This window comes from Glycine soja, chromosome 13 (genome assembly GCF_004193775.1).
Source record: "Glycine soja cultivar W05 chromosome 13, ASM419377v2, whole genome shotgun sequence".
In the NCBI taxonomy this organism is placed as follows: Eukaryota; Viridiplantae; Streptophyta; class Magnoliopsida; order Fabales; family Fabaceae; genus Glycine; species Glycine soja.
In genome coordinates this window covers 21730382-21744182 of record NC_041014.1, presented here as the reverse complement: position 1 = coordinate 21744182, position 13801 = coordinate 21730382, and the positions used below count along the sequence as shown (strand labels likewise).

The 13801-nt window shown below is 41.0% G+C and overlaps 1 protein-coding gene across 2 annotated transcripts; it reads left to right on the top strand.

The window, feature by feature from the left end:
- The first annotated feature begins 528 nt into the window (after nt 1-528).
- LOC114382747 (protein trichome birefringence-like 5) lies at nt 529-13544 on the top strand. 2 transcript variants are annotated; one of them, XM_028342341.1, is made up of 5 exons: nt 529-1120; nt 6323-6515; nt 6833-7026; nt 12474-12632; nt 12854-13544. In XM_028342341.1, the coding sequence occupies exons 1-5, from the start codon at nt 606-608 to the stop codon at nt 13185-13187; spliced, it is 1395 nt and encodes a 464-aa protein (XP_028198142.1). In that variant the 5' UTR covers nt 529-605; the 3' UTR covers nt 13188-13544. The 2 variants fall into 2 exon arrangements, with proteins under 2 accessions (XP_028198142.1, XP_028198143.1); XM_028342342.1 differs by having other exon boundaries at nt 12758-12861.
- The last annotated feature ends 257 nt before the right edge of the window (nt 13545-13801 follow it).

The following is a 13801-nucleotide window of genomic DNA, read 5'->3' as shown; positions in this document are numbered from 1 at the left end:
GAAATATTTACTTAATTATATTTTCATTTTTTTTCAGTTTTTTCATAATCAAACAAAATAAAATAATAATTTTAACTTTTTTTTCTCTCTCTCATTAGTTGTTACTAAACCACCTACAAAATCTATCTTCTTTTTTTCATTTTCTTTTCTATCTATTACATAGAGTAATAGACGGTCTCCAAGTTTGTTCCTATTACACTTAATATTCTTCCATTTTTTTACAAGTCCCTTGAGGGGAGTCGGTGTAACATTTTTTTACACCTGAAAGGAAGGTTGGTGTATAGTTTATGCCTAAGAGTGAGGAGGATCAGTGTAACGAAAGTTAAAAAATTAAAGAATTTTCCATAGAATTTAAAAGATTAAAAAGTATAAAGTGTAATAAAAATAAATTTAAGAAAAAAATTGTGTAATTTACTCTAAACAAAAATTAGATTAAAGATCTAGGAAATAGTGATTTAGTCCTAAAAGAAATTATAATTCATATATGATGGGGTTGTGCTGTTGCTCACTACATAAACAAATCCTAATTAAAGGATGTTTAGGCATTGGATGGAAGGAAAGAAAGAAGGAGATGCATGGCATTGGCCTATTGAGAGTGAAGGAACATGGTTTCCCACAATAAGCCTTACACTGTAGCCACCCTCTTCTTCCTCGCATTGTTCCTTATCTCCATCTTCTTCTTCTTCTCCACCAGAACAACTCTTCACCCCGCTCCCTCCATCCACTCAGATCTCTACATCCACCTCCAGCCACTTTCTCCGCCTCCGCCCCTCCAACCTCTTTCTCCGCCTCCTCCTCCTTTTCCGTCCCCACACTCCTCCTCCGCCACCACTGAAACCCAACCTGAGCCTGTTGGTGACATTGAGGATGTCGCGGACAATGCCACCGACGCCGAATCTGATGCCCAGCCTGTAACGGAGAATATCGCCGAGGACGTAGCGTTGAGTTTGAAGGAGTGCGATTTGTTCACGGGAACGTGGGTGAAGGATGAAAGTTACCCGATTTACCAACCGGGTTCTTGCCCTTACGTGGACGAGGCTTACGATTGCAAAGTTAACGGAAGAACCGACACTCTCTACTCCAATTGGCGCTGGAAACCTGATGCCTGTGATCTTCCCAGGTACTCGCATTTCCATTTCGAAGGGCTTCAATGTATGTACTCTTATTGCTAAACACGATTCAAGTACTATTTCTGTTTAATTTTAGGGCCACATTGCTAACACTAGCTGCTACTACTTCATTTCCTTTGTGTTAATTACCCCTGCTTTTATATTCGGTTACTCTTTTCTTCTTTAGTGTTCATAGCAACTCATGGGAGAATGAATCCTCTTGCATTCAAAGGAATTAGTTCACCAACAAGACCATCGTTGGTCTGAGTGGTCCAAAGCTTGGTCTTCTTTAAGCAAGGTCTTGGTTTGGGCCTTGTGGATAGAAAAAACATGGTTGGGAGGGGAGACCCCATTAAAGGTGGTTAGTCAGATTCCCTGGCTAAGATTAGTCATCAACAAAGTTGGTGGATATTTTGCACCAATGTCTTGATGACAAAAAAATCCTGCCTAGGGTAGCTTTGCTATTCTTAGCCGGTCCCAAGCCCAGATAAAAGGAGAGGGTTGTGTTAGGCTTTCGACAGCCAACGTTAAACTTTGTCGAATCTCTATGACATGGATCAATTACGTAATAATGTGAATGCTAGGTCGTTGCCCGGAAGCAACGCGCTGTATGGCTCGAGTACAGTGTCAAAAGAGCAAGGGCCGCTGCATCGCCGCCCGGATGTAGTGAAAAGTAAGCAAGGGTTCCCACATTTTCGTGAACGGGTGTGGGTAAAGAAGCTAGTTCATGACAGGAGGATTCGCTTTGGTACATGGAATATAGGCACACTTACTGGAAAATCTATGGAAATAGTGGATGTTATGGTGAGGAGGAAGATCAATTTTATGTGCCTACAAGAAACTAAGTGGACAGGTGAAAAAGCGAAAGAATTAGACAACTCGGGATTTAAGTTGTGGTATACGGGAAAAATCAGATCAAGAAATGGGGTAGGGATTATTGTGGACAAGGAGTGGAAGAAGGATGTCGTGGATGTAAGAAGGGTAGGAGATCGTATCATAGTCTTAAAATTGGTAGTGGGACAGGACACCTTTAATGTTATTAGTGGGTACGCACCTCAGGTTGGGTTAGCAGAACACGTTAAGGTAAAATTTTGGGAGGATCTAGAAGGGGTACTGCAGGATATACCCCAAGGAGAGAAAGTTTTCCTAGGAGGGGATCTCAATGGACATGTAGGTAGCGTGGCTAGAGGTTTTGAGGGGGTGCATGGGGGTTTTGGCCTAGGGGAGATGAATGGGGAGGGTAAATCCATCTTGGAGTTTTCGGAGGCTTTGGATCTTTCTATAGCCAATACATGGTTTAAGAAAAGAGAGGAACATCTTATCACTTACAAAAGTGGAGGGACATGTTCTCAGATAGATTTCTTCCTTATCAGGAAGTCTGATAGGAAGTATTGCTTGAACTGTAAAGTTATCCCGGGAGAGAGCTTGACTACCCAACATAGAGTGTTGGTTATGGATGTAAGAATTAGAGATAGGGCAAAGAGAAGAAGTCCTATGGTAGCAAGGGTGAGAAACAAGGAATCTTCCAACAAAAGATATGGGAGGGTTGGTGTGGACAATCACAAGGAAGTGCAAATGATATGTGGAACAAGATGTTCCAAGAGATTATTAAAGTGGCTAAAGAGACGTTGGGTGAATCTAGAGGTTTTGGACCTAGGGGTAAAGAATCGTGGTGGTGGAATGAAAATGTTCAGAGCAAAGTTAGAGTAAAAAAGGAGTGTTTCAAGGAGTGGTCTAGGTGTAGAAATTCTGAAACTTGGGATAAGTATAAGATAGCTAGAAATGAAACCAAAAAGGCGGTGAGTGAGGCAAGAGCCCAAGCTTTTGATGGACTATACCAAGCTCTAGGAACCAGGGACGGAGAAAGATCTATATATAGGCTTGCTAAGGGTAGAGAGAGGAAGACTAGAGATTTGGATCAAGTAAAGTGTGTTAAGGATGAAGAAGGCAAAGTCTTAGTGCATGAAAAAGATATCAAGGAAAGGTGGAAGGCGTATTTCCACAACTTATTTAATGATGGATATGGATATGACTCTAGCAGTCTAGACACAAGAGAAGAGGACCGGAACTATAAGTACTATCGTCGGATTCAGAAACAGGAAGTAAAGGAAGCGTTGAAAAGAATGAGTAATGGTAAGGCGGTGGGGCCAGACAACATACCTATTGAAGTGTGGAAAACTCTTGGAGATAGAGGTCTTGAGTGGCTCACCGAACTCTTTAACGAAATTATGAGGTCAAAACGCATGCCGGAGGAATGGAGGAGAAGCACGTTAGTGCCAATCTATAAGAACAAAGGGGATATACAAAATTGTGCAAATTATAGGGGAATCAAGCTCATGAGTCATACCATGAAATTATGGGAAAGAGTGATCGAACGGAGATTAAGAAAGGAGACTCAAGTTACTGAGAATCAATTTGGTTTCATGCCGGGAAGGTCAACCATGGAAGCGATTTATTTATTACGGCGGGTGATGGAGCAATATCGCATGGCCCAACAAGACTTGCACTTGATTTTTATTGACTTGGAGAAAGCGTATGATAGAGTGCCTAGAGAGATTTTGTGGAAAGCTCTAGAGAAGAAAGGGGTTAGGGTTGCATATATTCGAGCTATCCAAGATATGTATGATAGGGTATCGACTAGTGTTAGGACACAGGGTGGAGAGTCAGACGATTTTCCCATCACAATTGGTTTACATCAAGGGTCAACCCTTAGCCCCTACCTTTTTACCTTAATTCTGGATGTCCTCACGGAACAAATCCAAGAGATAGCGCCGAGATGCATGCTTTTTGCAGATGACATAGTCCTCCTTGGAGAGTCGAGGGAGGAGTTGAATGAGAGGTTGGAAACTTGGAGACGAGCTCTAGAAACACATGGCTTTCGCCTAAGCAGAAGCAAATCGGAGTATATGGAATGTAAGTTCAACAAAAGAAGGAGGGTTTCTAACTCAGAGGTGAAAATAGGAGACCATATTATCCCTCAAGTCACACGGTTTAAATATCTTAGGTCTGTAATACAGGATGATGGGGAAATTGAAGGGGATGTGAATCATCGCATTCAAGCGGGATGGATGAAATGGAGAAAAGCATCGGGGGTGTTATGTGATGCAAAGGTACCGATCAAGCTAAAGGGAAAGTTTTATCGGACTGCGGTAAGACCGGCGATTTTGTACGGAACAGAATGCTGGGCGGTCAAGAGCCAACATGAGAATAAAGTAGGTGTAGCGGAGATGAGGATGTTGCGGTGGATGTGTGGTAAGACTCGACAGGATAAAATTAGAAACGAAGCTATTAGAGAGAGGGTTGGAGTAGCGCCGATTGTAGAGAAGATGGTGGAAAATAGACTTAGGTGGTTTGGGCATGTAGAGAGAAGACCGGTAGACTCTGTAGTGAGGAGAGTAGACCAGATGGAGAGAAGACAAACAATTCGAGGCAGAGGAAGACCCAAAAAGACTATAAGAGAGGTTATCAAAAAGGATCTCGAACTCAATGGTTTGGATAGAAGTATGGTACTTGATAAAACATTATGGCGGAAGTTGATCCATGTAGCCGACCCCACCTAGTGGGATAAGGCGTTGTTGTTGTTGTTGTCTTGATGACAAAAAAAGAAGGAATTAGTTCCAAATAACCTTGTTGCCTCCCATAACATTAAAGGAGTATTAAATAGGACAATAAAAACTTAGACATAGTTTTTTAGGTGTTGTTGTCTTATTCTTCAACTAGAATTGAAGTTTCTCCTTGTTAATTCGCATGATAAAAGTTTTCATTGAAGGATTATGTAACTTGCCTTGATTTCCAATTGGACAACCGTACAATTAACACCGAAGGAACTGTAGTTAAGTTGTGTGCTATTAAATAAGTGGAGTTTTATAAAAAATTGTGAATATTTATGGAAAGAGACACAAAAAAATTTCTTGTCATGTGAAATCTTAATGTGAGTGGATATATAGCCGCTTCCTTTGACGTGTCAATATTTGCAGTTGCTTGTTGCACTTGATGCTGCTTCTTCCTCTAATGAGGATGATAATCAGTAGAGGTTAGTTCCAGAATGATTGTGTTAATGTATTGAAGTATGAGGACAGCATATTAGTATGAGGACTGCATATTTTAGGAAAGTGTAGACAGAGTTTGAGTAAATTTGCTTCTCTCCACATAAACTTGATATGGATGTTCCCCATGGGGACCAGCTTATGGTCAACAACTTTTGCATATCAGGCTAGGCTGCAGATTCCTAGGTGATTGGAGGAAAATGAATTTTCAGAACTGTGATTTTTGTTTTTAAGCTAATTCAGATTGAAGGGCTCTAGAAATGGTACCCATAACCGTAAAATTTGAAAATAATGTTTACTAAATTAGTTTGGTTCCTCTAACAACATGGTTTCTGGTGGCAATATTTCAAGTAATGGGTGGGATCCATTATTTTGGGAACATTTCTGAAAAGGCTACATTTTTTCAGTTGGTGACATCTGGAAACTCAACTTGAAATATAAAGAAACATATCCTATTCTTTTCATAATCTTAGAATGTGATTAACCATTGCATTATGATTTTTTGACTTGCAATCAATTTTCTTTTTTATCCTTTCCCAGTTTATAACTTTTGATCATCTCATTTATACCAGTTCAATATATATCTTGAGTTGTTACCTTATTAGTGGACCTGTAAATCATTATGCATACTTATAGTATCTCAAATTCCTTTGAAGCATTGCTGAGAATGGTATGCTCTGTTGTTAATTATTTCCACATTTCACTTTAAAAAATATTATCTGATAGTCATTCAAACAGTTGTGCTTTTTGTTTGGTTGACAAATGGAAACGCTGAATCCTGTTTTGCATGGCATAATGAAGCAGGAAATGATTACTTTTAGCTTCTATACATATTCTCTTTGTGATATAGTTGAACACTAGCAACCTGCAGTTGTTATTGGGTGACCCTTCAGACCATGGTTTGGCTTTTTTCTCATCAGATGTCAAACTTTTGATTTTTTTGTTGACAAAAGGCTTTATAATTCAAATTTATCTCATCTAATTTCAACTTTTGATTTTCTGTTGACTAAAGGCACCTCCTACACTCTTGCGAGATGTATCAGTTTTACAAATAATCACTAAAGTGTTTATCAAACAGCTATTCTTTGCTTTTCATCTTTTAGTAGTTTACTGAAAAATTAGCTATTCATATATGCTTCATTCATTTCTTTCCAATGTTGCTTGAAGGTTTAATGCCACAGACTTCTTGGTGAGACTGAAAGGTAAAAGACTAATGCTGGTTGGAGATTCGATGAACCGGAACCAATTTGAGTCCATCCTGTGCCTACTACGTGAAGGCCTGCACAATAAGAGCAGAATGTATGAGGTACACGGACACAAAATAACAAAAGGAAGAGGCTACTTTGTTTTTAAATTTGAGGTAATAACATGACCTGTTTTTATATTATTGTTTGCTCTTAGAATGTTTTCTCCATCTATTCAATTTCTTGTTAATTTGTCTCTTCAAGGTCTGGTTGACTTGAATAAATTTTTTGGCAAGTATAAATCCTGTTGATGCTGTAGTTTCTTTTCCTCTCCCAAAAAATTAATTCAACTATATTTAGAAGTTAAAACTTAATAACTTCCTATGAAGTACAAAAAGATCAGGCAGCTGGACTGCAATATTTTCCTGCTTCAAGAAAATGTGGATGGACAGACTGCAGTTTGTTGTGCTAAGATTTTGGAATACTTGGGCAGGACTATAATTGCACAGTGCTATTTGTGAGATCTCATTTCCTTGTGAGGGAAGGAGTTCGTCTTAATGGACAAGGGAGATCAAATCCTACATTGTCAATAGATCGGATTGACAAGACATCTGGTCGTTGGAAGAAGGCTGATATTCTTGTCTTCAATACTGGACACTGGTGGACTCATGGAAAAACTGCTCGAGGGTTAGGATGCAATTATTTTAATTTTGTATTTTGATTGATTTATGCATTGAAATTGTATGCAATTCTTTGCTTCCCCCATGTTTATTGAACTCTAGATTGGTTAAGTAATTAAAGGATTCGTGCTAGCATTGCTGCACAAGAATGCTGACCTATTATTTTAAACTTATCCTGGCAACAAGGAATTTGATATATATACTATACTATCAAAAGTTATGAAGTAAGAAAAGTTGTACACTTTTTTCTAACTTATTTTGCCCCTTTTTTGTTTTCCCTTTTTCTTAAATTGGTTTTTATTCACTGCTACGAGTTGGTTGGCGATACATGTTGTATCAAAGGGTGGTGCCCTGCAAATAAGAAAAACAGACAGCAAAGAGAAAGAACAGCACAGAAAGATATGAGAGCAAGCTCCCCCAAGTCAGAATATCTCTGGACTCCAATTCTCATATAAATTCCAGCATAATCCCTCAATCCATTCCCCCCTACAATATAACAGTATTCCCCTTAATTGATACCCTCTCTCCTCTAACTAACTTCCACTAACAGATACCCATAATTGCCCCTTACTAACATTACCAATTAGGCCCCTAAGCCCCTTTAGTCTTGGGCCTACCATAATACACTTTGTAAGGTTTATCCCACTTAGTTTTCCCATCAATACCACCCTTGTTAGAAGCTGCCTTGTCCTCAAGGAAGAAAGAAGGAAATTTCTCCTGAATTGAAACAGCAGATTCCCAAGTGGCCTCTTCTAATGGCTGTGATTTCCATAGAATGAGCCACTCAAGTATTGGAACACCCTGGCGCTTATTCTCGCGAGTAGCTAGCACGGCTTCTGGTACAGGAAAATCAGAATCAGTCATTTCCAGTCCCAAAGGAAGGGAATTGACTGTGGACCCATCCTTCAAAGAACGTTTGAGCTGGGAGACATGAAAGACTGGGTGAATACGGCTTGTATCTGGCAATTTAAGCTTGTAGGCCACTTCTCCCACACGAGAAAGGAATTGGGAAGGTCCAAAATAGCAAGACGACAATTTAGGACAGATGCGGTGAGCCATGGATTGTTGCCTATGAGGACTAAGCTAGACATACACCCAGTCACCTTCAACATAAGTAACATTTTGGCGATGAGCATCTGCTGACTTCTTCGTAGTTTGTTGTGCTCACTGCAAGTGGAACTTTAATTGACGAAGAGCTTCATCTCGATCCACCAAGATGGAAGCAACAGAATCCACTTGAGTTTCGCCAGGAAGGAAACGCGGCACAGACGGGGGTGGGCGCCCATACACCACCTAAAATGGAGATTTTCCCGTGGCAGAGTGCGAAGATGTGCTATACCAGAATTCGGCCCATGACAACCATGAATACCATTTGGTGGGTTGTTCTGAAACAAAGCACCAAAGAAATGTTTCCAAGCAGCGATTAACAACCTCCTTCTGCCCATTAGTTTGAGGGTAAGCCCGGTGATGAAATCCAATGAAATGTCATCCCAAGCAACCTCTGGAATAGGAATTGGCTGTAACAGCCCAGCAGGGGACATGGCCTGGTATTTATGGCGCCGACAAATGTCACAATGGCAGATATACTCCAGAATACGACCCTTCATGCCTTTCCAAGAAAAGGAGGAGGCTAGCCTCTTGTAAGTCTTAGTGAACCCAGAATGGCCCCCTGAAGCTGTGTCATGAAACTCAGCCAATAGCATGGGTATGAAGGTAGATTCCTTGGACAGAACTAGGCACCCCTTAAAGAAAAGCAACCCATCTCGAAGGGAAAAATGAGGAACAAAAGTAGAATCAGCTTGCAAGGCAGCTAGCACTTTAACCAATTCTGGTTCTTTTTGAATTTCCTCACGAACTTTTATGAAATCGACCCAATAAAGGACTAATTGAAACAGTGTTTAATTCAGGCACAACATGCTGTCGGGACAATTCATCGGCTGCATTATTTTCTGGTCCTGGTTTATAGATTTATTTTCTGGTCCTGGTTTATAGATCACTTCAAATTGGTACCCCATCAGTTTGGCTAACCAACATTGTTGGTCTGTGGTGGTGATCCGCTGTTGAAGGTGTTTCAAGCTACGGTGATCTGTGTAAACCTTAAATGGGCAACCCAGCAAATAATGTCTCCAATGTTGGACCGCAAGAGCTAGGGCAATTATCTCCTTCTCATAAACAGATTTGGCCAAAGCTCTGTCCAACAATGCCTTGCTGAAATAGGCAATTGGATGGCATTCCTGCATCAGCACTGCCCCAATGCCTCTCCATGATGCATCACATTCAATGAAAAAGGCTTTTGTAAAATCTGAGTGCCAAAACAGGGAACAATGCTAAGTGTTGTTTGAGGAAGTCAAAAGCGAATTGCTGTTCTTGTCCCCAAGAGAAACCATCTTTTTTGGTAAGCAATGTGAGAGGGCGTGCTATGGTGCCATAGTCTTTGATAAAACAGTGGTAATAACCTATGAGTCCAAGGAAACCACAAACATCGTTGACTGTGAGAGGAGCTAGCCAATCCAACAGAGCACTTATCTCCGAAGGATCCATTTCAACCCCTTCGGTAGAAATTACATGCCCAAGATAATCTACAGAAGGCAAGCCAAACGAACACTTTTTGTGATTAGCTACCAATTGATTAAGGGATAAGAGCTCAGCAAGGTGAGAAAGATGAGTTGGCCAATCAGAGTTATAGACAAGAATGTAGTCAAAGAACACTAAGACACATTTTCGCAAAAGTGGCTGGAAAACTGAATTCATCGTGGATTGGAAAGTTGCCGGAGCGTTGACAAGACCAACGGGCATGACTAAATATTCATAGTGCCCCTCATGTGTTCTGAACGCCGGTTTTGGGAATAGCGTCATCTTGCATGCGGATTTGATGGAAGCTCGACTTAAGGTCAATCTTGGAGAAAACCTGTGAATTGTGTAATTCATCCAGCAGTTCACTGATGGTGGGAATGGGATATTTATCCAGCACGGTGACCTTATTCAATGCTTAATAATCTACGCACATACGCCATGATTCATTTTTTTTTTAACAAGCATAACTGGGTTGGAGAAGGGGCTGACTAAGTGACGGATAACACCCTCGGACAGAAGCTCAGCAACTTGGGGTTCTATCTCATCCTTGTGGTGGCAGGCATAGCGGTAAGGCACACGCTAACCGGTTTGGTTCTAGGCAGCAAAGTAATGACATGGTCATGAGCTTTTCTTGGTAGCCCTTGACAGAGCTGGAAAACAACATCATAGTGGCCCAAAACCTGTTGCAAGTTAGTTGGTTCATTGATAAGAAGGGGAGGATGCTCCAAATGGAAAAGGGTAGTGCCCTCCAAAGCTACCCCCTAAAGCACTCCTTGCAAGGCAGGAGAATGATGAGCATCCTTGATAGAATACCCCTTTAATGTGATCAATTTCCCTGCATCCTCAAAACTAACAGTTTTCTTGCGCTAATCCAACGTGGTGCGCCCATGTGTAGCCCCCCACTCGACTCCCAGAATGAGATCCATACCTCCTAATTCCCAAACGAAAGCATTGAGCACAATGGTATAGGGTCCCAATTTGACATGCAAATTGCGACAAACCCCATTGGAGGAACATTTGCTGCCATTCCTAAGTCCAACACTAAAATCCTTAGTAATTATTACCTCCAGGTTCAAAGAGGTGACCACTTCTCGCGCTATGAAGTTGTGGCTGGCACCACTATCCATGAGGAGGAGAATTGGGAAACCCAGCAACTCCCCTTTGAGCTTAATTGTCTTGGCACGATCTACTTTTCAAGGATCCAACGCGTGAAGATCAAGAGCTTGGCAAACCAATTCTTGAGGATCGGGCTCAGGCGAATCTTCCGACGACGTTGGTGGGTCTTTCGTCAGGTCTTCTCCCTCCCAAATCAGAAGACAGAGGTGTCTATTTGGACAAATGTGAGTTTGGCTCCAATTATCTCTACACCTAAAACACGGGCCCTTATTGTGTCTCCATGAGTTCCGGGTAAGATAAGTTGCAGGTTCCCCCACGAGAAAATGATGGACCCGAATGGGTGGAGACAGATTAGGGACCCTTGTCAAGAGGACCACTAGTACTACCTACAGACAGGGCCGAATGCACATGCCTATTGGGTTATGAACGAGACCTCTCTAAGGAATGGGGTTCTGATTTGAGCACCAGAAGGAAATGGTCGACGATTGGGTTGCAATTTGCGTGCACCATAGACAAAGGGAGTACGATCTAACTTGCGCTCGATCAGACGTGCCACAAAGATCAGACAGTGGCGATTAGGTGGTTCGAAGGTTAAAACCTCCATTCTAATGTCTTCGCGCAAACCACTTGAGAAAAATCCCATGTATTGTTCCTCAGAGAGAGGGGGTACCTGTGCCATAAGGACCTTGAAAGCCTCTATGTAGTCGTCAATCGATCTAGTTTGATGGAGGAGCTTGAGTTGTGAGAAGGGGTTTCCGAGTTGATGCTCTCCATAATGATCCATCAGGGCTCGTTTGAAGGATTCCAGGACAAGTGTGGATCAGAATTCATCAATATCTTGAACCAGTGCTAGGTCATGCCTTCCATACAGATCTAGGCCAACTGAATCTGCATTTCCGGAGGGGTACTCTAAACTGCAAAGTAAATTTCAGCCTTGGCTATCCATCCAATGGGGTCCTCACCCGTGAAGGGAGGAATCTTGACACGTTTTGTCAGCAAGCGTGGGTCATCGGAGCTAGGAGATTCGGTAGAGTGTGGGGCGTCATTCGAGGAAGTAGAGCCGGAGGACCGCGGTATGGACTCGTGCACCTCAGTGCACAAGGAGGCGATGAACTTCAAAAGCTCCGTAACATTCATCAGCAGGAAACTCAACTGGGTTGAGTGTTCGTGCATGGAGGAGTCGTGGGATTGAAGAAGGGTCTCAATGGCGGAGAGTTGGGACTCTGCGTTATCGAGGGGTTGGGATGTCATTCTGGTTTACATACACTAGATGCAGCAACTCTCAATGAAAGCACCAGTTGATACGTGTTGTATCAAAGGGTGGTGCCCTGCAAATAAGGAAAACAGACAGCAAAGAGAAAGAACAGCACAAAAAGATATGAGAGCAAGCTTCCCCAAGTCAGAGAATATCTCTGGACTCCAATTCTCATATAAATTCCAGCATAATCCCTCAATCCATTCCCCCCCTACAATATAACAGTATTACCCTTAATTGGTACCCTCTCTCTTCTAACTAACTTCCACCAACAGATACCCATAATTGCCCCTTACTAACATTACCAATTAGGCCCCTAAGCCCCTTTAGTCTTGGGCCTACCATAATACACTTTGTAAGGTTTATCCCACTTAGTTTTCCCATCAGTTTGTCTTTCATTCCTTGAAATTAACAAGTCATCTATCAAAAGAAAGAAAGAAAGAACAATAATCAATTTTTTTTATATAAAAAATCTAGCAGAAAAAAGTGATAGAGTCTGATTTGTGCAGGATAAACTACTATAAAGAAGGTGATTATCTATATCCAAAATTTGATGCAGTTGAGGCATACAGAAAGGCTATAAAGACCTGGGGAAAATGGATCGATGATAATATCAATCCACGAAAACAGATTGTCTACTATCGTGGATATTCTAATGCCCATTTCAGGTATTGATGTTTTTCTTTTCCATATATATTTCCTTTGACATAAAATCCCTGTCCCCTTCCCTTTCCAGTTTGTTTGTTCTGAGGAATCATCTTTCTATTAAAGAAATCTAGACCTATTGTTTCAGCATCATAATGGAGAAAAGAAAAATAGAAGAAACCAATTGTACACCACCACTAATTGTTCTTTCAACCATATAACATTGCTGATGAATGTTTGACAGAGGTGGGGACTGGGACTCAGGTGGGTCATGCTACGGTGAAACTGAACCAGCTTTTAATGGCTCTATCCTGAATGACTATCCTTTGAAAATGAAGGTAGTAGAGGAAGTGATCCGGGGAATGAAGGTTCCCGTAAAGTTATTAAATGTCACAAAGCTGACCAATTTCCGCAAGGATGGGCACCCATCTGTCTTTGGCAAGAATACAATGGGTGGAAGGAAAGTCTCTACAAGGAAGCAGGATTGCAGCCATTGGTGTCTTCCTGGGGTCCCTGATGCATGGAATGAGCTAATTTATGCCACTCTTGTTTTTCAACAAACAAATTCAAGGAATTGACTTACACAAGTTCCTTCTTTCCAGGACTTTACCTTTTCCGCGGCAAAGAAGGGGAAAACAAAACCTCTGGGGCCTTGGCTTACATTAAGGTGATTGAGAACAATGAAAAGTGTTTTTGCCCGTGGTACCCCTTTGGGTATTATCGTGAGATTAGTTATTCGGGTAACATGGAAAAGTGTACTTCATTGCACATAATCAAGTGAAAAGTTAGTATAAAAATTAGTGATGCTATTTGTTCATTGCTAAAATATACAGTATTTTAATGAGGTTAATCTTTCGGGTATTACTCTAAGATGTATTTATTACATATAATCAAACTCAACATAGGAAATAGTATTGTTAATTTTGCACTGTTAATTCAATTATGGTTTTAGAGTAAGGAGTGTGATTCAGATAAGGCCTGTTAAAGGCCAGCCTACTAAGAATTGATGACGGTGATTAAGATCGACAATTGATCGAACTATTCGATTAATACTGATACATACAAAAAGAGAAAATAAATATAACCACAAGCATTAAGAGTGTTGGACATTTTCACCGACCATGTTCTTTTATCATAGTTATATAATTTTTTACAGTAATAATTTATGCACTGTAATGTAAAAAAATACATT